General features: G+C 47.7%; 2 protein-coding genes across 10 annotated transcripts in view; one reads left to right on the top strand and one right to left on the bottom strand.

The window, feature by feature from the left end:
* Positions 1 to 24,694, bottom strand: part of NOD1 (nucleotide binding oligomerization domain containing 1) — a 62,935-nt gene extending 38,241 nt beyond the window's left edge. For 5 of the 9 annotated variants that reach the window (XR_003143118.3, XR_004804550.2, XM_035698348.2 and 2 more), the window contains exons 1-3: positions 24,591 to 24,694; positions 2,039 to 2,249; positions 1,648 to 1,958 (exon numbers count right to left, since the gene is read on the bottom strand). Coding sequence is in view for 7 of the 9 variants with exons in the window: in XM_035698348.2 (XP_035554241.2) it covers positions 1,648 to 1,881 (234 nt within the window). In the remaining 2 variants the exon portion in view is untranslated. Of the gene's footprint in view, positions 1 to 1,647; positions 1,959 to 2,038; positions 2,250 to 4,100; positions 4,198 to 6,112; positions 6,206 to 24,590 lie in introns of those variants that run through there. The other 4 variants (XM_025464515.3, XM_049093765.1, XM_025464518.3 and 1 more) reach the window with 4 other exon arrangements.
* Positions 17,898 to 25,223, top strand: LOC118350575 (basic salivary proline-rich protein 2-like). The gene is made up of 3 exons (XM_035698429.1): positions 17,898 to 17,905; positions 20,424 to 20,482; positions 24,463 to 25,223. Exons 1-3 carry the CDS (start codon positions 17,898 to 17,900, stop codon positions 25,221 to 25,223), a joined length of 828 nt encoding a protein of 275 aa, XP_035554322.1.
* Positions 25,224 to 25,476: the final 253 nt, after the last annotated feature.

A 25,476-nucleotide genomic window follows, 5' to 3' on the forward strand; every position in this document is an offset into this window, starting at 1 on the left:
GAATGGGGAAAATTAACAAAGCAGGAAACCACAAATGTTGGAGAGGATGCGGAGAAAGGGGAACCCTCTTGCCCTGTTGGTGGGAATGTGAACTGGTGCAGCCACTCTGGAGAACTGTGCAGAGATTCTTCAAAGAGTTAAAAATAGAGCTACCCTATGACCCAGCAATTGCACTGCTGGGGATTTACCCCAAAGATACAGATGCAGTGAAAGGCAGGACACCTGCACCCTGATGTTTATTTATAGGAGAAATGTCCACAATAGCCAAACTGTGGAAGGAGCCTCGGTGTCCATCGACAGATGAATGGATAAAGAAGATGTGGTCTATATACACAATGGAATATTCCTCAGCCATTAGAAACGACAAATACCCACCATTTGCTTTGATGTGGATGGAACTGGAGGGTATTACGCTGAGGGAAGTAGGTCAATCGGAGAAGGACCAACATTGTATGGTCTCCTTCATTCAGGGAATATAAAAAATAGTGAAAGGGAATAAAGGGGAAAGGAGAGAAAATGAGTGGGAAGTATCAGTGAGGGTGATAGAACATGAGAGACTCCTAACTCTGGGAAACGACCAAGGGGTAGTGGAAGGGGGGGTGGGGAGGGGGTTGGGGTGACTGGGTGATGGGCATTGAGGGGGACACTTGATGAGATGAGCCCTGGGTGTTATGCTATATGTTGGCAAATCGAACTCCAACAAAAAATATACAATAAAAAAAGTAGCTGCATAAGCAGAATGGGGTGGGTGCTGGGCCACAGAGCCGAGGGCTGACATATACCCGTATGTAAGCTATACCCTAAAAAAGCTTTCTTGTATTATTAAAAATGCGGGGGGGGGGGAATTACACAAGTCAGCTACTGTGCTTTCCCCCCAAAACCCTCTGGTCTCCCCGGAGCCTGGCAGGAGCACCTTGCAAACAAGTTCTATCACTCCTCCAACCAAGAATTTTGGGTCTTGCCAATTCTATTTTTCAGGACATGACACAAAGCTAAAAGGGAACTAAGGGCTGTTTAGACTTCCCACAGTGAGGGGCGCCGCCTGGGTGGCTCAGTCAGTTAAGCAACTGCCTTCAGCTCAGGTCATGATCTCAGGGTTCTGGAATGGAGCAGGGATCTGCTTCTCCCTCTGCCTCTGCTTCCCCTTCTCCCTCTGCCCGTGCTCACTCACTCTCCCTCTCTCTCTCTCACATAAATGAGGGGAGTGTGGAAAAGTCTTCGCTGTAGACCAGGCTGGGATGTGTTTGTTCCCAAACCAGAGGCAAGGCCATTCTCAAGAGTCTTACCCAGCAGTGAGCGGCTCTCTGGAGTTCAGAGGCGCTGAATGAACATCACTCGCTAGTGTTTGATGGTCGTTACCTTTTTCCCTCCTCCTAATAGAAAGTGGATTGAAAACAACAGGCTTTGGAAGCCATACGTGCCCCAAGCAGACAGGAGAGGTGAGAGGAGTCTGCTCCCCACACCAACTCAGAAATATGGAACTGTATAATAAGCTGGCAGCTCAAGTGTTTCTGCTCTGTAAGTGACCCCAACGGGAAATCCCGCCAACGTGCTAAATGCCCAGAGGTCTTCCCTCAGGTCCCCCGAGAAGCCCCTTCTGGCTACCGAGACATGCAGGCCGCCAATGGCAGCCCCTGTCACCAGTACCTTGTCGGGCTGCGTGGGGCAGGCACCCACGATCTCCGCATCTTCGGAAGAGAAGTAGTCATTCTCCAGCAAGTTGTCCACCAGACACTGGGTGTTGCGGATGTGAGTGACCAGAAGTTCCCGGTTGATTTTCAGCAATTTAATGTGGGAGTGAGACTCTGATGGGATTATCCCCATCTCACCGTGACTCTGCTTTTCCATGGCTAAAGGAACGAGGGACTGCTTTGCCCACATTCATCTTTGGCTACATGTGTCTTCCTGGCAGGAGGCGATCAGGATCCAGGGCACCCACCTCTCTCTCAGTGCCGCCCCTAAAGAGACCAACGAAATCACAGTGAAGCAAAAGTCATGGGAAAGATGCTTCCCCTCCTCTTTGGTCCTGGAAACTTACTTCAAGCAGGAGGAGTCCTGCTTAAGATGCTGATCTGAGGGGCACCTGGGTGGCTCAGCACGTGACTCTTGACTTGGGCTCAGGTCATGATCTCGCAATCTTGAGATTGAGCCCCCCTTCACGTTCTGTGATTACAGTGGAATCTGCTTAAGATTTTCTCTCTCTCTCTCTGCCTCTGCCCCTCCCCTGGCTCTCACACAGTCTCTTCTCTCTAAAAAAAAATGATAATAATTAAAAATAAATTTTAAAAAAAAGATGGTGATCTGAGATACATTAAAGAAAAAAATCATAATTGAATTGCTTCCGCTTGTGGGTTACATGCCTAGGGAGGGTGACCAGAGGTAGACACCCTTTTGTTTTGTTTTGTTTTGTTTTTAAAGATTTTATTTATTTATTCATGACAGACACAGAGAGGGAGGGGGGCAGAGACACACGCAGAGGGAGAGGCAGGCTCCATGCAGGGAGCCTGACGTGGGACTCGACCGTGGGGCTCCAGGATCAGGCCCTGGGCCGAAGGCAGGTGCTTAACTGCTGAGCCACCCAGGGATCCCCTAGACACCCTTTTGTATAGCAAAACGTCTTTATTATCTCTTAAATAATAATAATTTTTAAAAGTGTGCCTCAATCCCAGCCTGGGATAGAGATGGGAAGGTATATTATTTTTCATAAAAAGGAATTGGGAGCACCATGGTTGGCTGAGGGTTGGGGAGTTGCTGAGAGAGAGGGTCTGAGCGCAAAATGGCCTGAGGAGGAAGATAGCCAGCATGAAGTCACCTGTGTTAGCCAGAGCCCAGGAACCTGGGAACAGGGACGTTTCCATCACTTTTGCCCATTCTGGGCTGTGCCGTAGTCCTCCTGCAGCCCTGCTCCAGCTATCCTCACACTTCTAGCAAAGTCTGCCATATACCAAGCACTCTGGGGCATGAAGGAGGAATAACAACCACGTCTGGAGTGAAGCAGGACAGACGGAGGGCAGCAGACAAGGTGACATGGACTTCCAAGTGGCAGATGACCAGGAAAAGCCATCTTCCTGGAAACCTTGAAAACCTTGTGCATCTGCTGAGCTTCCATCTGGGTACAAACAGGGACCCAAGCCATTTTATTTGGGTATTAAAAACTAATCTGGGTTCATCTGAGTGACCCCCACATTGCACTGATTTCCTTTCTTATACCATAAGATCCTTCGGCCACTTCTCCACTCATCCTTGTGTATATAAAGTGGGTCATTATCTTGGAAGTAGAAAGGCCTTAAACTGGCCACTTAGTCCCTCCTTGAGGTAGGAAAACTCACATATCCCAGAGAGATCATTTTTATACTTTTTTGTTGAGCCCTGCCACCCCCAAAATGACTTGTAAACACTGTCACTGTCATTACTGGATCTCTTACAAGCCCACATCTGTAAACGTTCAAGTCCAGCAGTTCTTGATTTTACCCCCCAAGTCACACAAGTCTCCTGGTCCTTTACACATATCCATTTTTCCTTCTTTTTATGTCAATTTGCTAAACACTGCAAGCCTTACAGAGATTTCTCAGTGGGACCCACACAATAACTTTCCTTTTATAACCTGAGTGACTGAGCAAGAGAATAGTACAATTTAACATTCTAAGTAGCGGGAGGGCAAGACATCCTTAGCAAAAAGAACTTTCATGGGTGGAAATGACTGGTTAGTTAACTACCATACTAGACGTATGCTTGCCTCTTAGATGTTAATTCAGCCTTTTCCACTGTGGTCAATCATATGACCTATTTTAGGATCCACAGCATTTGAAAAAATGGTTCCCTGAAGGGATACCGGTAGATAATATTAAATTTAAATTAGGGGAAGGGGCAGTCCAGGTAGCGCAGTGGTTTAAAGCCACCTGCAGCTCAGGGCGTGATCCTGGAGACCCGGGATAGGGTCCCACGTCGGGTTCCTTGCATGGAGCCTGCTCTCCCTCTGCCTCTCTCTCTCTGTGTGTGTGTGTGTGTGTGTGTGTGTGTGTGTGTGTGTGTCTGTCTGTCTGTCTCAATAAATAAATAAAATCTTTAAAAAAAATAAATACATTAGGGGAAAATGATACCGTTTTAAGTTTCCAGCATTATTCTCTGAAGTAAATCAGAATATTTTAAAACAACTTTCTCTTCTGAAATCTTTAATTTCCAATATTTTTCTGGAATCTGCAAAATTAAAAAAAAAAGACAAGTTTCTTTGAAAATACCATTGTAATGAATGGTGAATAAATTAATGAAATTGATGATGGGGTAGTTTTAAATCCAGAACTCTAGGATGCTGGAGTACTCTCTGTATCTTCTTCCTTCATGACAATGTTTTCTAAATGTCATTTGGGCAACATATTCATTTATATTATTTTTTGGCCACAATTGAGTCCCACCTGTACTTTATTTGCTTAGCTTTGTGCTTTAGATTGATTTTGTTTTGTTTTGTTTTGTTTTTCATTTGTTTTAGTTCTAGTATAGTTAACACAGTGTTATGTTAGTTTCAGGTGGACACTACAGTGATTCAATACTTCCATATGTTACATCACAGCAAGTGTACTCCCTATTCCCCATAAGTTGACTATTTTAAAACTCAGATTAATTTTTATAAAGATTTTATTTATTTAACAGAGAGAGCAAAAGCAGGGGGAGCAGCAGACAGAGGGAGAAGGAGAAGCAGGCTCCCTGCTGAGCAGAGACCCTGATGTGGGATCATAACCTGAGCCAAAGGCAGGCACTTAACTGACAGAGCCACCCAGGTGCCCCAAATTTTAAAGGAAATTTTATATCACCATTATAAATGAAAACCAGCACTTTCAATAAATAGGAAATAACACAAAAATAAATTCTCCGGAAATAAAACCATGCTATTGTATTCCACCTCAACAGGGCTGCCTGGAAACATCTGAGGTCTGGGGCCTGCTTGCTTGTAGAAGCATTTGAGGGTGTTAAAGACATAGCACAAAACTGAGACTTTCTTTGCACTAATCCTTAATCTAAGAGAACTGGAAAGGGAACTGCTTGCTTATTTCATGAGTGTTTTGCAGGCATGGCTGCTGGGCTGGAACAAGGCTAGGAAGGGTGTTCGTTTCACCTGTTCAAACCTCATCCATGTCCATCTACACTGAGGGCTCCGTGTTACTCACAGCTCTTGTCTCTTCTGAGCCTGAAATTCCCACAATACCAGTGATTTCTCCCCTCAGCCTGCCCACAGCGACCCTGCTTATCTTAAAGATATCTCCACCTTTTGCTATCAAAGGCAGAAACTTCAGCCTCTTGATTTATGGCCACCTAAGGAAAGCAACAAATGCCATGTCAGCCAGCTAGCAAGGAGGCTGTTGTTCTATAATTTCCAAAGCCCCGGTTTGAGATTTAATCATATTTGTGGAATTAGCTCAATCCAGCGGGAACTTGAGGTATGGCTGGTGGAAGAGGAAACAAAAAAAGTTGAACCTGCCTGGTAAACATGATCCAAGGGAAGACCAAATCTATACCCTGGGGCACCATAGATAAATCCACATCATGGGCATCTGGTTACCAAAATACCGAACAGAGCCAGAGATCTCCTAGGCCTGACGGGATCCATCATGGTCTTTACCCAGTAAAAGATGGGTCTGCCTAGTGAAGATGGTCAAGGTGTCACGTTCAGGCAAACAGAAGACCAAGGCTGGATCAGGGTCAGGTTTGGTGAGCTGGACCTGTTCCAGTGGCTGGGGTTCACCTGGAGCCATAGTATTGGAAAAGACTGAAGGCAGATATCCTGGTGAGGCAAGTCCAGCAAACAACCAAAAGAACCATTAAGCCAATGGAGATGGCCAGAAAATAAGACTCATCACAGAACAAAAGAGGAAGATGAAGTAGACAAATGAAGCAGAAAAGGTCAGAGGTGGGCTGGTCTGCCACCAAAAGCCATCTCTTGAGACAAAGAAAGTTGAGGTAGAGCCTGTTGATGGGGAGGGAGCCCCTTGGGAGCTGAGGGGGTTAGATGGCACCTCCATCCCCTCCTCTTCTTCCTGGGTTTGTAATCTGCCCTCACAGACGTTTAGTCCCCAGGTAACAGAATCCCAGCATCAATCCACCACCTTAGGCTACTTACAGAGATCTGTGCCCAGGTCCCATCTTGCAATTTGAACTTCTGAACTAAATATAAAGTCTGTAGAGTCTCCATAAAAGGCGCAGGGAAGCTTCTCTGAAGAAAACAAAGCAAGTACTGGGGGAGGGCAGGCAATCAAAGGAAAACAGAAATAGAGACAGAAGAGAGAAACTCTCTATGTTGAATAGAAATAAAATATAATGTGTAATCTAAGATTTTCTAGTAGCCACAAAGTAAAAAGAAATTAATTTTCATAATGTTCTGTTTAACCCAATATATTAAATTTCTTATTTCAATATAGAATTAATGAAACATCTTACATTCATTTTTTTTCATACTAAGGCTCTGAATTCCAGTGTGCACTTTACACTTACAGCACTTCTCAATTTGGGCCAGCCACACATCAAGTGCTCAACAGCGACGGTGGCCAGTGGCTACTGTGCTGAATGGTGTAGCTCTAGAGCAGCCACCACTGTGGCTACCACTACCCATGGTAGAAGGGCATTGGAGCTCCTGCCCTGTCCCCCCTCCATCTAAAATACTGAGGCCAGGAATGACTCTGAATTGGCTCTTCAGGTTAGTTTCTCAGAAAGTCAGTGAGGCAGGTAGTTAAAAAGGTGAGATCACTGACAGTTTTGTGAACTCAGAAAGGAAATAAGTAGGGGACCCACTGGTTTTATAGTTGGTGTACAATTCCTTTCAACTGTCGATAACAGATTTACAGCTTTTCACGCTCGAAAAGATTAAAAATAAGAACTATTTTTTGTCAAGGCATTTTTGTCAAAAATGCTATTGATAGTATCATGAGACAGAGACTTCCGTCCGCCATGGGTAGGGATGCATCCTGGTGGAGACCATCTGGGAACCCATTTAACAGTATGTATCTATCAAGAGCCTGTGAAAAGTTCAATTTAGTAACTTCCCATTCTAGAAATTTGCTTTCTGGAAAGATTCAGAGGTTCTGACAATTTTGTTTTTTTAAACAGATTTCATCTGCTTCTAGCTGTGATATAGTAGTTTCTGACTCTCACAGAGGCCAACAACAAGTCACCAGTGTTGTTTAAGAGTCTATTATATACCATACCTATACACACACACATATACGTATACACACATGCATTTTCAAAAGTCATCAATCTGTACACTTATAATCTGTGAATGTTATTGTATGAAATTATATCAACAATGAAGGTGATTTTTTAAAGGCAAGATACATTTCCAGGTAATAAAAACTGAGAGATTTTATTGTCAGCCTAGCTGCAATATTTTAAAATAAATACTAAAGAGTTTCTCAGGTAGAAGAAAAATGATCCCAAGACAAAAACAAAATGAGAGGAATGTAAAGTTTTACGTGAGTAAATAGAAATGTGTATTGACTGAACAAAACAATATTAACATCTTGTGGAGTCTAAAATATACATAGAGTTAACATGTATAATAGCAATAACACAAAAGGTGGAGGGGAATAAATGTAATTAAAGTGTTCTAAAGTCAAAGCACTTTCAGGTACTAGGCAAGACTGTGACTTTGTTTTATTCTGTTTGTTTTTTTAAGTATGCCCAACATGGGACTTGAACCCATGACCCCGAAATTAAGAGCCATACGCTCCAGTGACTGAGCCAGCTGGTTGCCCTAGTATTACTTTTAGACAGTAATAATTTAAAGATTCAGATTATTATCTTTAAGACTCTCACTAAAATGTAGACAATAGAAGGAAGAAATGGAATAATAAATACACTTAATTCTAAAAGAAGACAGGGAGATTCAAAGGTGAAAGAACAGCCAAGACAAATAGAAACCAGACAGCAGATATAAATCCAAATGTATTAGTAATTCCATTACATGTAAATTGCTAAATACACTAATTATAAAACAGTTTGTCGGACTTGATAGAAAAAAACTACATGCTGCTTAAAGAAACACATCTTAAATAAAATGGAGTTCCATTCATTCATTTCCTCAAACAGGAAAAGAAAGGAGATACACCCTTATCAAAAAAAAAAAGCTGGGGCGACTATAGTCAGATTACAGAATTTAAGGGAAGAAAAGTTACTGGAGATAGAAAAGCATTTCGTAATGATAAAATGATCAATTCTAAAAGATGATACAAATGTGTTAATTTTTATGCGCCTAGCAACATTTTCAAAATAATAAAGCAAAAATTGACAGTCATAAAAGAACTAGACAAATCTACAGTCACAATGGAGGACTTTAGGGGATCCCCGGGTGGTGCAGCGGTTTGGCGCCTGCCTTTGGCCCAGGGCTTGATCCTGGAGACCCGAGATCGAATCCCACGTCGGGCTCCCGGTGCATGGAGCCTGCTTCTCCCTCTGCCTGTGTCTCTGCCTCTCTCTCTCTCTCTCTCTCTCTCTCTCTGTAACTATCATAAATAAATAAAAATTAAAAAAAAACAATGGAGGACTTTAATACATGCCTCAGAGTAACTGAAAGAACAAAAAGAGGACAAATTAGCAAACGGTCAGAATATGGAGAATCTGAACAGAGTAACAAGGCTCCTCACTGACATCTATAGAGCACACACCCAACAGCAACAGAATGCTTAGCATTTTAAGTGCACGTGTAATATTAGTCAAAACAGACTTAAAGCAAGTTCTTTACACATTTTCAAAAAGATTTTACTTATTTGAGAGAGAGAAAATGAGCAGGAACAGACGGAGGGGCAGAAGAAGCAGGAGAGGGAGCCTGATGCGGCTGGCTCAATGCTGGGACGTTGGACTCATGATCCGCGTGGAAGGCAGACGCTTAACTGATTGAGCCACCCAGGTGCCCTGCAAATTCTTAACACATTTTAAAGAACTGAAATCATCCAGAGTATATTCTCTGACCATAGTGGAATCAAGCTAGAAATCAAAGATAAAAAGATGCCTAGAAAATCCCCAAACCAACTGGTCAAAGAAGAAACAGAAATAGAAAATAGTTTGAACCATATAATAATGAAAATACAACATAGCAGCATTTGTGAAATACAATTATAGAAGCCATAGAAATTTATTTACATGCATACATTAGAAAAGAAAAACAGGGGTGCCTGGGGGGCTCAATCAGTGAGTGAAATGTCCAACTCTTGATTTCAGCTCAGGTCATGATCTCAGGGTTGTGAGATTGAGCCCTGCATCTGCTTAGGATCCTCTCTCTCCTTCTACCTCTACCTCCCCCCACACACACTCTGTTCTCTCTCTCTTTCAAAACAAAAACAAAAATTCTCTCAGTGAAGTGGGTTTAGAGGGACCGTACATCAACATAATAAAGGCCATATATCAAAAACCCACAAAGAACATCATACTCCACAATACAAAACTGAGAGCTTCTCCTCTAAGATCAGGAATTTATTTAAAACAAGCAGTAGATGAGAGCAAGCACATGGTCGGTGCAGGTCCCCACGCTCTCTGGCTGCCACCACCCTCTCCTTTACTGGGCAGCAGCCAGGAAAAGCCAGAGGGGAAGTAGGTCTCTAGTAGCATGAAGCCACACCTTCCAGAGAGTGCTACTACAAGGCAGCCTTATTGCAAAACCGTCAGCAGTGGTGCCCTCCCAGCTGAAGAGCACAGGGGAGGTGAGCAGGCCTGCTGGAGAGCTGAGACCTCAGGCCCATTCATTTTTTCGTTTGCCTTCCTCATGCATAAAGGCCATGTACCCCCGCCCTCAGGGGGCTCACAGACAAGAGAGGCAAAGCATCAACAGAAACCTAGCAGGCCACCAAACGCAAGGAAAACACGGTAAGAGAAGAATGCAGGGAGCAAAGCAAAGACTTCTCCCCAAGGTGACCTTGGAACCCCAGGATGAAGGGAGGTCCGTGTGAGCCAGGAGTCTGGGGATGGCAGTTGAGGCCTGGGCGGGAGGGGGGGGGGTGTTGGTGGGTGGGCAGGGTGCTTAGCGGGGCCCTGCAGCTGGCCCACTGTCAGGATGCATGAGATGAGGTCACAGGGACACATAGGGGAAAGGATCCGCTTAGAAAGGAGCCCCACTGGGGATCCCTGGGTGGCTCAGTGGTTTAGCGCCTGCCTTTGGCCCAGGGCATGATTCTGGGGTCCTGGGATCGAGTCTCAGGATGGAGTCCCAGGATCCAGTCCCACATCGGGCTCCCCACATGGAGCCTACATCTCCCTCTGCCTGTGTCTCTGCCTCTGTGTGTCTTTCATGAATAAATAAATAAAGGAGCCCCACCTAGACAGGGTGACTGGGACTCCAGCCCCTCCCCCCCCAAGTCCTGGGATCTTGGGAAGGCCCTTCCCCCACACTCAGTTTCACTTTCTAAAGAGGGATTTTGCCTAGTGCTGTTGCTTTCTTCCTTCTCTACTATCCCAAGGGACCCTGAAAGTTAATGCGCATTCTTTGCAACTGAGATGCTAAGATAAAAAACACTTTATAAAGACATTCATCTCCACAGATGTTCCTTTTTATGTTTTAATAACTTTCCCCAAGTATAAAAGCAATTTAGCTGCTCACTGTGGAAACTTTGGGGAATGCAAAAAGTAAAAAGAGAAAAAGAAAGGAAAAGAAAATTAAAGAAAAAGCCAAATCACCTACACCACTGTTAACATTCTGGAGTATTCCCTTTCTGCTTTTCTCTATGTGCAGTTATGCCTACACCGCTCTTTTGCTTGCTTGCATCACACTATATACATCTGCTGTAACTTGCCCAGTATCTTGTGTGTCTGTGTAACCACCAAAGCCCTCACTTGAGCGGCAGAAGCTGGTTCCTGAAAGATGCTCTACTTACCGGGTTTTTATTTCATAAAGAAAAAATAGGAGCTACCTGCCTCTCTTTGCTCTTTTAAAGCCTCGTAACTGAGAAATTCCACATGCCAAATTGGAGGACCAAAGATGACGTCCAGGGGTAACACCTTCCCAGCCTGGGCCTGCCTGCCCGAACCACCGCAGCAAACCCAGACGCCCCTATCTGCGGGGGCCAGTCGCAGGACAACATGCTACCAGCAATAGGACCCATGGAAAGGCCACAGGGGACCCAGTAGGGGAGGGACACTGGAAAGACTCCAGGATGCCAGCCTCCTGCGTCCTTCTCCAGAGGCCAGGTGTCAAACCCTGTGCTGCATGGTGGCCCCACTGAGCAAGCCCTTTACTAGGGGCCCAGCATCCAGCTAATGCTTTCCACTCCCTCTGAGAGCTACAGTGACGTAGGGGCCAGGTGTGGTCCCTGGAGCCAGCCAGGCTGAGGGGCCCACCACTCATTAGCAAGTGAGCCAGCCTCTCTGGACCTCAGTTTCTTTTTTTCTTTCTTTCTTTTTTTTAATATTTTATTTATTTATTCATGAGAGACACACACACACAGAGGCAGAGACACAGGCAGAGGGAGAAGCAGGCTCCCTGCGGGGAGCCCCATGCGGGACTCGATCCCAGGACCCTGGGATCACACCTTGAGCTGAAGGCAGGTGCTCAACCACTGAGCCGCCCAGGCTCCCCAAGGGCCTCAGTTTCATCACAGGGGCAGTCCCTGCCTCAAAGTGCTGCTGCAAGGACTGAGTTAATATTCAAAGTGCCTAGACCAGGCACTGAGTAAATACTAGTAATTATCACCTGATTTAATCTTCTCTATTATCTCACTCGATTCTTAGGACAACCCTAAGCGGCAGAGGAATTGATAACGCCAACTTAGAAATCAGAAAACGGAGGTCCACGAGGTTAGCCATCAGACAGATGCACAGAACAAAAGATTCCAAGCGTGGGGGAGCACATCAAATGGGAAATGAGGCAGCTCCCCCCAGGCCTCCATCAGTCCTGCTGGGGACAAGTGACCCGGAGAGGGCTTAGAGCTCCTGTCCCTTCGGAGTCTGAACGTGAGCCACACTGAGTCCCAATAACCCCCACCCAGCACACGAGGGCTCAGCCAAGGCTGAGGACACAGTCTCCTCAGCCACCCAGGGGTGCCATCCCTTATCCCGTGGATCTTTTTAATAAGATTATAAAGAGGGACATCTGGGTGGCTCAGCGGTTAAGCACCTGCCTTCAGCTCAGAGTGTGATCCCGGGGTCCTGGGATCCAGTCCCACATTGGGCTCCACGCAGGGAGCCTGCTTCTCTCTCTGCCTGTGTCTCTGCCTCTCAGTGTGTGTCTCTCTCATGAATAAATAAATAAAATCTTTTTAAAAAATTCTTTTAAAAAAATAAGATTATACAGATATAATAAGTTTTAGAATAAACCTCTATGAACGGAGAAGGCCTCAGTGTTTTCTGTGAGTGAGACAGTGAGTTAGATGCTAGCAAACTCGTTCATTCAGCAGCAGCTTTGCTCTGTGCAGAATCATCCAGCAAAGCCGGGGTGCAGGGGCCACCCTGCCCAGAGTATAACTATGAATGTCGACACCCAGGATGAGTAGACAGGATCTGGTTTCCACCCCAACTGACACAGCCTAGATCAAGAACAGAAACCTCAAGAAAAATCATTTCCCATCAGCTACGCTGGCCTCAGGATTTCACTCTTTTCCCGGGAATCATCACTCATCCTGGGCCTGAATGATATGGATTTCAGAAAAAATGACACAGCTTTCCACAAATTGGTGTTGCAATGCCAGATAAGATTCCTAACAGATCTGAGGCCTAGTCCTTCAAACGTTCTTTAACAGTGGGACAGATGCTGACTTAGCATTACAACCCAGAGTGTTTTCAACAGGGAGCTCTGTGGAGCCAGGCCACTCGACAAGCATTTCTACTGTGGCAAGTGTCCACTTGGAATCTGGAAACCAAACAAACACGCAAAACCAAAGCCAGCTTTGCCAGCATCCAGGTGCTATGGAATCTGGCCAGGGCTGTGCGCCTCTGCACCTACCCTGACCCCTTCGCCACCTGCCACCGCCCTCCCCTGTCCCCCTGCTGCCAAGTTCTGTTCATTTCTCGAAATGTGAGTTCTCCAACAAGTTGCTGCTCTCTGGAAACTTGGAGGCTGGAGGGAAAAAAAAGGTCAATGGTTTTATACCTAGAGAGGATCGGCATATGGGATATGACTTAATTGACCATAGGACAGTTTCACAGACTTTCCTCCTGCTTCCTTGAAAAACAACACAGTGAGAGAAGTAGGAGGCCCGTTAAATAGTTTTGGACTCGTGGGGCACCTGGCTGCTCAGTGGGCAGAGCATTTGGCTCTTGATCTAAGGGTTGTGAGTTTAAGCCCCATGTTGGGTGTAGAGGTTACTTAAAAATAAAATCTTTAAGAAACAAACTAATGGTTTGGACTCTCTTCCTAGATACCAGGAAGGGTTACACTTCCATACCCACCTGGGTCACTTGCTTTCACTCATGAAATGTGAACAGAAGTGGAGGGAATTACTCCGAGTAGGAAGCTTTCTGCCTCAGTGCAACGGAAATCAGCGTGCAACTTCCTCTGGCACTTGGACCAGCTCCTGCAAGAAGGTGGCTGTTCCATCTGCCCAGGCCCACAAATCACGGCAGCGAGGACTGCCTCCTGCCAGACTGTGATGGGCAGGGTATGAGCAAGACACACACCTCTGTTGTTTGAGCTGTTGAGATTTTGGGATTATCTGTAACCTAGGCCAGAAGGACAGATACCATGCTTTTGGACAAGAAAAGCATTCATGTGTTGGGAAACTGAGGCCCAGAGGGGTGAAGTGAGATGTCGCAGGCCAGACAGCTGGCTGGAGGGGGAGCAGGATGCACACCACAGCCCTCACCCTTCCTTCACAAGACAGCAGTTCCTTTCGGACACAACCCCATGGCATTAAAGGACCACCCTTAGTTAAAGATAAGCCACTACAATTTTTTTTCCAATACCATAAAATTGACCCTACTGATCAAGAGTTAAAATAAAACACCATTCTCTGCCTACCTCTGACTTACAGTCCTCTATTAAAAAATAAGACTAAGGTATCAAAAAGGAAGAAAGGCACACAAGAAGGTCAAGCATACTCTTGATTTGGACTGAGGTGACTACTTGCTGTGGTCCCACATCCTGTCCTTCACCCAGCTACCTGCCCCACGCCAGAACTGCACCTTAGTCCAGGCCACTGTCACCACTACTGCCAGTCAGGATGGTCTGGTATGAACCATCTCAGTGATGAAAAAGAATGTGACAGGGCAGCCCAGGTGGCTCAGCAGTTTAGCACCGCCTTCGGCCCAGGGCCTGACCCTGGAGACCGGGGATCGAGTCCCAGGTCGGGCTCCCTGCATGGGGCCTGCTTCTCCCTCTGCCTGTGTCTCTGCCTCTCTCTCTCTCTCTCTCCCCCTCTCTGTGTTTTTCATGAATAAATAAGAAATCTAAAGAAAAAAAACATGACAGAGCTATCTGTACTGACACAGAAAGATCTTCTAGACATAGCGTCACTTGAAAAATGCAAGTTGCAGGAAGAAATACGGGCAGGTTACATAAATGTTATACCCTATATCGCCTGGACTAGGAGTACACAAAATACTATATATTTTCTCCAAGCGTACATCTATAAACATAAATGCAAAGAAAATATCTGGAAGAAGACACATTCTGTGAGAATAGAGATCACTTCTGGGCAGGGAAGGGGGGCACCAGGATCGTGTAGTACTTTCATTTGTAATGTTTTAACATTTCAGAAAAAGATTATAAACTTGTATAATTTAAAGTTACTTTAGAGCCTTTTACATTGTTTTTAAGATTTATTTATTTGAGAGAGAGAGAGAGAGAAAGAGAGAAAGAGAGAGAATGTGAGGGTCATATCTGCATTCTCCTCAAGGAAATTTCTCTTCTCTTGAATAAGATTCATTTTGGTGAATAGGATCCACAGCCTCCTCAGACCAGTTCTAAAATGATGAAGGTAATTATACTGTGTTTGTTGACTTGAACCAAATGGGTATTCACGGCGCCCAACAGCAAGTGGGTGGACTAACCCATCCCAACAGCAATCTCACAGAAAGCGAATGCCCAGCAATTTGCTACACAGTATGGGCAGAGCTGTGCAGAGAATACACCCAGTGGGTCAACTCAAGTTGGCTCCCACTTTCCCTGCTGTACAATCCACAAAAAAACACTAGCTCAATTATGCTCCCAGGCTTCTGACATTACATAAACACAAGCCGCCGTTCTTTAATGGGTCTACACAGATTGATCTCTCTCTCTCTTTCATGGGTTTCCTGTTGTTCTTTTTTTTTTTTTTTTTTTAAGATTTTATTTATTTATTCATGAGAGACACAGAAAGAGGCCGAGACACAGGCAGAGGGAGAAGCAGGCTCCCTGCAGGGAGCCCGATGTGGGACTTGATCCCAGGACCCCAGGATCACGCCCTGAGCCCACGGCAGATGCTCAACCACTGAACCACCCAGGTGCCCCTCAAAGAGAAACCTCAATGTTTCTTCTTATATGCCCAGGCATCCCTGTTATCATTTTTATTCACTTGCCTTATTTTGTTTTCAAATTCATATCCTGGAAAACAAGCTCACTCCAGTATGCCTCTGTCACACCAGGAAACTACCAGTTCCCCCTAGAGAAAATTTAGCAGATGGATGAGGCTACAATTATTATTGGAAGCTTTTGAGCTCCATTAACACTCATTTAAAGTATCTGAAAGCCCTTAATCCCTCAGCATTTCAAAGCAGATACAGAAGTCTCCCATAATCTCCCTCGCCTTCCTCCCTCCCGCCTCTCCCCTCCCCCTTCCATCTATCTCTTTGCTATCTTCCCTTCTTGTGAAAGCGCCACAGGACTCCAGACACAGACACTGCCACCCTCCCTACAAAGGAAGGAATGCAGCCCCAGCTGATGTCATCACTCAGGATGGGTGGACACTGATGGAATGCAGACGTCCCGTCACACTGCTGGGGCCTTCTGGGAAGTCAAATGTCTGCCTCCACATCCTTCAGAGTCAGGCCTTCTGGTCCAGAAACCCTGGGTAGAGGGCACCTGGGTGGCTCAGTGGTCAAGCGTCTGCCTTTGGCTCAGGTCATGGTCTTGGGGTCCTGGGATCAAGTCCCACACTGGGCTCCCTGCATGGAGCCTGCTTCTCCCTCTGCCTGTGTCTCTGCCTCTGTGTGTTCTGTGAATAATAAATAAAAACTTTTAAAAAAGAAAAGAAACTCTGCATAGAATGCATGCAGAGCCAGCCCTTCCCTTCTCTGCTGGAACCATGGACTTCCAGAGTGGAACAGAATGTTGTTCAATGCCCTCATTTTAGAGGTGAGGAAACTGAGGCCCTGGGCCAAGTGGATCAAACAGAACCAGAACCCAGGTCTCCCAGCACCCAGGCAAATGCTTCTTTCGTATTTAAAATACCTGCTTGTGTGGCAGGACCACATCTCCCCACCCAGCAGGGGCTGAGCCTGTTGGAATGGGGGAGGTGGGACCCCCTCACCCTGTTCCTGGGCTCCACCCCTCTCTCCCCACCGGGAACTCCCTCAGTACTTTATTCCCATTTCTCACAGAGGATGGGGAACTTCAGCTTTTTCTTTCCTGACTTCTCCCTTCACATTGACAGTGGCAATGAACGGCCGACACTCTGAAACCAGCTTACCTGATTCCAATCACTAACTGTGCGATTAGGACAAATGACATCATGCCTCCCCCTGCGCTTTGGTGTTAAAATGTAGATAAGAACAGAACCTAGCTCCTAAGGCTGCTGAGGGTTCACTGAGTGAATATACACACAGTGTTTAGAACAGCACTGGTCTTGACTTATCCTGGTCAAGAAGGGAGACTGGGCTAGGACTTCAGTCTGGCCCATCCTGGAGGCCCAGCATTTGACTGCGGGGCATGGGGTCTCTCGGGTTAGTCACCGTATCTCTAGATAGAGGACGCAGCTAAAAAACTGCTGAATGAATGAATCTGGCACATGCACTTTTATAGCAGGTGCTTCATTAACGTGCATTGAACGTTAATCCCAGAGTTCACACACTCACTTGCTAATAAGTTTATTAGTGGGTACAGTCAGATTTGCAGGCACCAGTACTTTCTACTGCTCAAAGGCATTTGTATTAGCTGCTGTCTTAAAAAGTTCAACCAGAACTCATGCCTTCCAGGGCACTGTCTATATACGCTCTCGGCACAAAATCACTTATGCTTTGTGACAATGCCTGCCAGGAGGCCTTATGAGACTGATGTGCAATTAATTGTTGCCAGACATTTTTCTGGTGTTATCCAGGCTTTGAAAAACAAAGTTCCAAAAACACCCTGCTTGCTATTCATCTCTGAGGGGCCAGCGAATAGAAATATCTCAAAACAGAAGACAACAGAGGCCTGAATAGGAGACCCAGATCTGGAACTTGGTAAGTGGATTTATGTACTCAGGGAAGAAAGTGCTCCAGAAGCGTCAGATCCAGAAGCCCCACGACATCTGGAGATGACATTTAGAACCAGCAGAGAAAGTGTCTGGGGCTTCTCAAAGGAAAGGCACTCCATAGGAACAGAATATATTAGTCACCTCAAGAGGCTGAAGTTGAAACTTGGCCTTGAGTAAATAAACACTGCTGATTGCTTGCCAAAACACTTAGCTGGAGACTTTTATTCACCCCACTTGATGCAGCCACAAGTCAGAACCGCCTGAGACACAAATCTACCCCGGAGCTTGGCCACGGGGTATCTGGGATGTACTAGGGTGGCCCTGAAGGGTGCTGAGGGGTTAAGAGGATGCAAAGTACCCCAAGAGGCAGCAACACTCTGGGCCTGAGCCCTCCAGAGTTCTCACCCAGTGCGTCCTACCTGAGGGAACAGGCCCACCCACCGGCCCAAATACACATGACCTGCATGGCCTCTCATTCTGTGACCTCATCACAGGAGTACGGAGAAAGGGGGCAGTACGGATCCGGTCCTCCAGCCCCTGCCCCCAAAGCAAGCCGGCATGCCGTGGTGAGGTCTCAGCCTCTTATATGATTAGGAGGCTTTTTCTGTGACCTGAAAGCTCTAAAAAAGACTTTTTTTTCCCAAAACCCTGTGTCTTTTAAGTGTATGCACTCCCCAGGTGATGAACAGTGTGGAGAAAGCACATCTTTCAGGGCTTTTGGGGAAGAGCCACAGGGAGAGCAGACTAGCATGAAGAACTGTCCGATGCCCCTTCCCTTGGCCGGGGTGGCAGGGGCGGGGGGACGGGATTCCCAGCAGCTATATCTGCAGACCCTGATGCTCTGACACCCACACTTCCAACCTGCCTCTGCGCTTCGGGGCCTTTTGTTCCTGTTTCCAAGGAGCCAGGAAGGTACTGGAATCCACCCACATCCATCCACTGAGGCTCCTGCTGAAGGATGCTCGTGCCTAGGAGGCCCACACGCATTTACACATCTGCCCCACAGAACCACAGAGCCGGTGCTCGGATTCCTGGTCCTGCCAGCTTTTACTTTATTCTGAGCTTCAGTTGGTTCATCTAGAAATTGACGATAATTTCTGCCTTCAGAATTGTCTCACACAATAAGGTTTATAAAGCTTAACAAAGGGATCCCTGGGTGGCGCAGCGGTTTGGCGCCTGCCTTCGACCCAGGGCGCGATCCTGGAGACCCGGGATCGAATCCCATGTCGGGCTCTCGGTGCATGGAGCTTGCTTCTCCCTCTGCCTGTGTCTCTGCCTCTCTCTCTCTCTCTCTCTGTGTGACTATCATAAATAAATAAAAATTAAAAAAAAATAAAGCTTAACAAATAGGAACTGTTAATTACTTTTTTTTTTTTGTAGATTACTAACAGGTGGGGGAGGGAGGATCTCCTCAAGGCCTCCCAATACCTTTTTGTTGTTGTTTTATTTACTTATTTGAGAGAGAATGATCAGAATGAGGGGCAGAGGAGAAGCAGACTCCCCACTGATCATGGAGCCTGACACAGGGCTCGATCTCAGGACCCAGGGATCATGACCCAAGCCGAAGGCAGACACTTAACCGAATGAGCCACCCAAGCACCGCCCCCCCCCCACCCCGCCATTGCCTTTTAGAATAAAATTGCAAATCTTTTCCAGCCCAGGAGGCTCTGCTTGGCCTGAGTTTGGTTCATTCTTCAGCTCTCTCTGCACGTTCCCCCACACAGCCGGCTCATTCCCGCCTCTGAGCCTTCAACCTGCTGTTCCCTGTGTCTGGCAGGCTCTGGGTCTTTTTCGTCCCAAGTCCTAGCTGAAAAGGCTCATTCTTGGAAAGGCATACCCCAGTCTTCCCTAATCCTAGTACAGCTCTGGTACTCGATTGATCTCATGACATCCTACCGTTTTCCCTTGCAACACTTAGCACAGAACTATGTATTTGTGCGGTACATCCCTTCCTCCTCCGGTAGCCTGCAAACTCCATCTGGCCAGGTGCTGAGACTGTTTCATTTATTCCCAGATCCCAAATATTTTAATAGGCTGGCACTAGCCAGGTCTTCTGATAATACTTGTTGAATAAATACGCTGAAGAACCGAAGCCCCAGTGAGCCAGGAGGAACGGGGAGCTACAAATAGCTTCCTAACAGCCCTCAACACCAGGCTGGGGAGCCAGCAGAGCGCTTCACACCCAGGGGAAAGCCAGAAAAACAATTGCCACCTCATTATCTGAAAGGCGAGAGCATCCACAGTTCACTCAGTGGAGAATTTGCTTATCTGGGCCCAAGTTTCACTGGCTCAGGCCTCTCGGGAGATTGCCAGATCCTCCAAAGAGGCAAAAGCTGCTGAGGTGTCCAGAAGAGAGAAGATGAGTAGGAAATTAAAAAAAAAAAAAAAAAAGGCAAGCTACTTGGAACAGGCCTGGAACTTTGGGGTGGGAGGGGAATGTTCTTGTGTCCTCTTGCCTGAACCACATCTGGAACTTCCAGGCCTGGTTTCTGTCTCCCCAGGTATCATACACACCTGTCCGGGGGAAGGTAGGTTTTATTACACCCAGGCTCGCAATCTCAGTGCACCGAGATGACGTTTTTCTCAAAATAAACATCATAACCCATTCTGGTAACAGTCATCAATGTGAGTATCAGGGCTCCCCCAACCCCACCACACCCATCACCACCCACTAGTTCAGCCAGTGGAAGCCACAGTCGAGATCTAAAAGCTGCAAATCTGGGGTGGGGGAGGAGTCTTACTTTCACTTCATAACCAGACAGTTGTTTGGAAGCTGGGGCCCTGCGTCCAGAAACAGAGCCCTTCCAAGAGCATAATCACATCTGCCGGCCAATTACAGAAGGCGGGTGTGGAAACAAGGAGGAGGTGAGCAGAGGGAGGGGTGCTCCTGGAGCTCTGGTTCAGTGGGGTCTGCTGCAAATCCTGGGTGCAGCATTGACTCTCTGTTGCCTTCGAGCTAGTTATTTCATCTCACTAAGCCTTAGTCATCTCATCTGTAAAATGGGGGAAATGATAACTAGCGCAGAGGGCTATTGGCTCAGGGCTGTGCAAAGTAAATCGATGTACCTGTTTGCTTTTATTTAGGGTCCACCGATCAGATGCATCATCATCTCATCAGGCCTCAAATCAATCCTTCCACATAGGTAGGTAGAGTTATCCCCATTTTACAGATACAAACACTGAGGCTCATGAGTGTCAGACACCTTATCCAAAGCCACACAGCTGGGAGAGGGCGAGACCAGCACTCCAACCCAAGCAATCTTCAGCAGCAGCATCGGAGCAATTACCATTTCCTGAAAGCCAGGGGGTGTGCTAAGCACTTTCCATCAATTACCTCACCAAATACTCAAAACCGCTCTGTAAAGAAGAATGCTTTTAAGTATTTGACAAAGGAGGACGCAGGGTCCGAGAGGTTAAGTATCTTGGCTGAGGTCACACAGTTAAGGAACCAAGCAGGGGCCTGAGCTCAGTTCTGACCCCAAAACTATAGTCTCCTCCATTTTCGTCCTGCCTGTCTGTATTTGTTACTGATCTCCTACCTCAACTCAAAACCGTTCACATGCCTGAATTCATATTAAAAGTAAAACACTCCCTTGATAAATGGGGTGGGTCCCTGAGTGCCTCCATCCCAAAGAAAGAGCCCACTGTCATGAACTATATGAAGTAAGGGTATCCCCAAAGAAAAGCCTACCTTTCCACCAAGTTCCTTCTAGAAGGTTTAGTTTGGGGTCATAGGTAGCAACTGGGGGATGCACACAGAAAGTTCTTAGTCATGAGACTTTGATTTTTTCAAAATTAGAACAGCACAAATATTTTTTCAAGTAAATCATCATCTGCTCACAGCTCTTGCCATGGAAGGATTTTCCCTAGCAATGCACGACTGTCCTACCTGGTTGCATGTGGCTCTGAAAATACCTACAAATCCTCACAACTATTTACTGCCTCTTCCCTGCCTGGTGATGAAGACACGGAAAGAGGGCAACTACCAACATCCTGAAACAAACAGAATGTGGTGAGTTTTCATGTTTTATTAAAATATCAACCTACTAGGGATGTCTGGGTGGCTTAGTCGGTTAAGGGCCTGACTCTTGATATCAGCTGAGGCTTTGATCTTGGAGTTGTGAGTTCAAGCCCCATGCTGGGCTCCACAATGGGCATGGAGCCTACAAAAAAATAAATAAAAAACAAAACAAAATAAAATAAAATACCTACTAAAACCTGGTGCTTAATCTGGTGCTCACTTTGCAATTCCCTGGGCCCTTATGATAATTTAGGACCTATTTATCAGTCCTTTAAACTATAGTTTTCTTTTTTTTTTATTTTTATTTATTTATGATAGTCACACAGAGAGAGAGAGAGAGAGAGAGAGAGAGAGGCAGAGACACAGGCAGAGGGAGAAGCAGGCTCCATGCACCGGGAGCCCGACGTGGGATTCGATTCCGGGTCTCCAGGATCGCGCCCTGGGCCAAAGGCAGGCGTCAAACCGCTGCGCCACCCAGGGATCCCTATAGTTTTCTATAATTTAGAGGAAAAGGACTACTCAGCCAAAGTCCTAAGTGGCACCACTGAGCCACCCAGGTGCCCCGAGCATCTGCCTTTGGCTCAGGGTGTGATCCTGGAGTCCCGGGATCAAGTCCCATATCAGGCTCCCTGCGGGGAGCCTGCTTCCCCCTTTGCCTATGTCTCTGCCTCTCTCTGAGTCTCTCATGAGTAAATAAATCTTTAAAAAAAAACCATAAATCAATTGAATGGCAGTGACTACTCACTTCTTATACAAAAGGCAAGTTTGGAAAAAATGCTTGCCCTCAATGAGCATTTGATGCACCAAAGGCTTTTCCTCCGAACAAGTTCAGACTTGTGGATGGATGAAAGGAGGCCCTTTGTGTGGCACACAACTGACTTTGCCCGGACAATAAAAGAAAACAGGACTTCCAGAAACATGCAAAATATCTACAGCTTCTGCATGACAAAAATTCAGCACAAGTACAAATTTTAGCTTCTCTAATTTCATCTTGCCTAAAATCCTCCCCAAAAAGAGAATGGTAAAATAAACCAGTAACTTAAACCTCAAACCCTAGGTTTAGGTCTCAGGTTTTGAAGAAATATTGAACTCTTCTCTTCAGATAAAAAGAAGAATTTGAAAAAAAAAAAAAAAGAAGAAGAATTTGATATCCTCGTGTAAGTAAAAATCAGTGATTGCACATATACCATAAAACACTGATCTTCTTTTTTACATGACATCACTGTTTATGTTACTAATATCTAAACAGTGTTGCTGTTACTGTAAGTGATCCAGATCGTCACTGACAAACACAACAGGTTTCTGGGTGACAGGTTCATCTGGGATGTTGGCATGACAATTGTAGGATCTGAATCCCCCTTCCTCAAATTCCTGACTGTTCTTGGTCATTGAAGAACGGTTCATTGTCCCTAGGCCAAGAGTCAGAGGCAAAACAGGAGCAGCCCAGGTGTTGTGTGGGGACGCTGCCAACAGGAGAGCCACATGTGTGTGCCCACATCAATCCTGAGACCCTATAAACAGCCCAGTTTTCTTGGAAGCCCATTTTTTATATATGTGGCAGTGGGGTGGAGATGTCTCAAGATTAAGGACTGCTTTCTTTTATCAAGAAATTCATTCCCCAGGGCACTTGCGTGGCTCAGATAGTTACACATCTGCCTTCAGCTCAGGTCATGATCTAGGGGTCCTGGGATAGAGCCCTGTGTCTGGCTCCCGGCTCAGCTGGGAGTCTGCTTCTCCTTTTTCCCTCTGCCTCTCTCCCCTGCTTGTGCGTTCTCTCTTTCTCTGTCTCAAATGAATAAATTAAAAATCCTTTTAAAAAAATTTAAAAAATGCATTCCCATCATTCAGAGTGAGCCATATTCCAGAGCCATCAACTAGCCCTGGGGGCAGGAGGTGGGAGGAACTGGAGGCCGGAATGTCTAGACCTCAAAGCACCCAGAGGCTCAAGGGGCAGGAGAAGAGCTGGGTTACGGAGTATTGAAGGAGACAATTTTGGACAACCCCCATCCACCCCCACATCATGTCTGTACTAAGAAAATTGTCAGACACAAATAACCACCACTCACAGTGCACCTGCCATGTGCCACCTGCCCTGCCAGGCACACGTTATCTCATTTAACTATATTAAGCCCAGGACAGTTAGCATTTCTAGTCCCAGTTTTCAGGTGACTTATCTATGGTCACATATCACAGAAGTGAGAGAATCTGAATTTGGGTCCAGGTTTGATGGGACTCCAAACCTCTGAACTTCTTTCCCCACAAAAATTAAATGTACTCTTCTTAAAACCTTTGAGAGTCCTTTCTTCTACCTCTTGGCTGTTGTTTGTTTCAAATCCAGCTTTTTTTTTTTTTTTTTTCTTTATCTGCCCTGCACATGTGGTAGAAGTCTGTGTCTTGTGCAATGTCCCTGCTTCTAGGTTCGTAGCTACTTGCCCCCAGCGTCTCCCCCAGGGTGAAGAGGGGTCCCTCCTGTGAAATCTGCCCCTCTCAGATATTCGCAGTCGAGGTACCCTTGGCTGGATAGGGCCTAAGCCTGATGGGGGCTTTTAGCAAGGGGGACAAACCCAACCCTGTGGCAAGCACAGCCGGCCTCACCCTTAAAGCCAATCACCCACAAGTGTCAAGGCCTCGAGTTTACTGATTTCCCCCAACTTACTTCAAATGCAACAATGGAGCCATTTTCCAGAAGGCAGAACCAAGCGGGGGTCATAAGGCAGCCCGAGTTTTCACAGCGGTGCCAAAGGCCGTACGAATAGGTGAGGTTCTGAACCCGCAAGTCCCATTCCCCTCGGGGCCTGCCGCCCCGGGGCCGCGCAGCGCGGGGTGCACCGGACCCGTCGGCGGCGGGTCCCCATCGGGGGTCGGCCCGCCCGCCCGCCCGCCTTCCCTTCCCAACCCTGGGCATCACCTGGGGAATTTAAACGCAATTGAGGCCTGGGTCCCCCCCACCCTCCCCCGGACTCTGATGTAAGACCGGGGCCTTCTAAGCTGCCGGGAGGATTTAGAAAATTCCCCGATTCCCCAAGGATCGATGATCCCGCAGACACTGAAGTTCATCCGTCTGAACTTTTTCTGCATTTCTCCTCCCGGTTCCACCCGGAGCTCTGCCCGGGGAGCTTCGCGCTGCGCCCACAAACCCGCCCCCTCCTCTCTGCGCTCCTCGCTCGCGGCGCCCAGGCCCCTGGGAAACCTCTTCCCGGTGCGAACCACCGCGCGTCGCTGAAACTTACTTGGGTTCGTCCCGTGCAGACCTCGATGCAGCTGGGACCCAGAGCGAGACCCGGAGCGCGGAGACCCTCGGGGCGCGGAGACCCCCCCCGGAGCGCGGAGACCCCCCCCGGGAGCGCGGAGACCCCCCCCCCCAAGCGCGGAGACCCGGGAGCGCGGAGACCCTGGGAGCGCGGAGACCGCCCCCCAAGCGCCGAGACCTCGGAGCGCGGAGACAACACCCCCCCCCGCCAAGCGCAGAGACCCGGGAGCGCGGAGACCCGCCCCCAAGCGCGGAGACCCCCAGAGCGTGGAGACCCCCCCGGGAGCGCGGAGACCTCGGAGCGCAGAGACACCCCCCAAGCGCGGAGACCTCGGAGCGCGGAGACACCCCCCCCCCAAGCGCAAAGACCGGGAGCGCGGAGAACCCCCCCCAAGCGCGGAGACCCCCGGAGCGTGGAGACCCCCCCGGGAGCGCGGAGACCCCCCCAAGCGCGGAGACCTCGGAGCGCGGAGACCCCCCCCCAAGCGCGTTGACCCGGGGAGCTCGCGGCGCGGGCGGCGGCGGCGGGAGGCTTGGGGCGGGAGCGGCTGGGCCCCGGCCCGGAACGGGAACTGGCCGGGAGGGCACCGGCGGCCGCGCCCACGCGCCTTAGCTGGCGCTGCGGAGGGGGAGGCGGTGCCAGGCGGCCGAGGCGGGGTCTGCGCTTGGGCCGGGCTGGCGGGAGGTGGGGAGACGCGGGGCGCGGAGAGGGGCGGGGGCGCGAGGGCCGCTGCGCGCGGGGCCGGCTGAGCCCGCGGGAGACCACGCTCGGAGCGACGCGCTCGGGAACGGTCCTCGCCAGGCGGGCCGCGGCGGCCGAGAGCCCGGGCCAGGCCTCTGCAAAGCACCCCCAGGGGGCACCCGGG

Source organism: Canis lupus, chromosome 14 (genome assembly GCF_003254725.2).
Source record: "Canis lupus dingo isolate Sandy chromosome 14, ASM325472v2, whole genome shotgun sequence".
NCBI classification, from domain to species: domain Eukaryota; kingdom Metazoa; phylum Chordata; class Mammalia; order Carnivora; family Canidae; genus Canis; species Canis lupus.

Excerpts from the sequence above, each read along its gene's own strand:
- LOC118350575 (XM_035698429.1), top strand. Across the intron at positions 20,483-24,462 it reads AAATCAATCCTTCCACATAG|CTCTGCCCGGGGAGCTTCGC; the intron begins GTAGGTAGAGTT and ends TTCCACCCGGAG.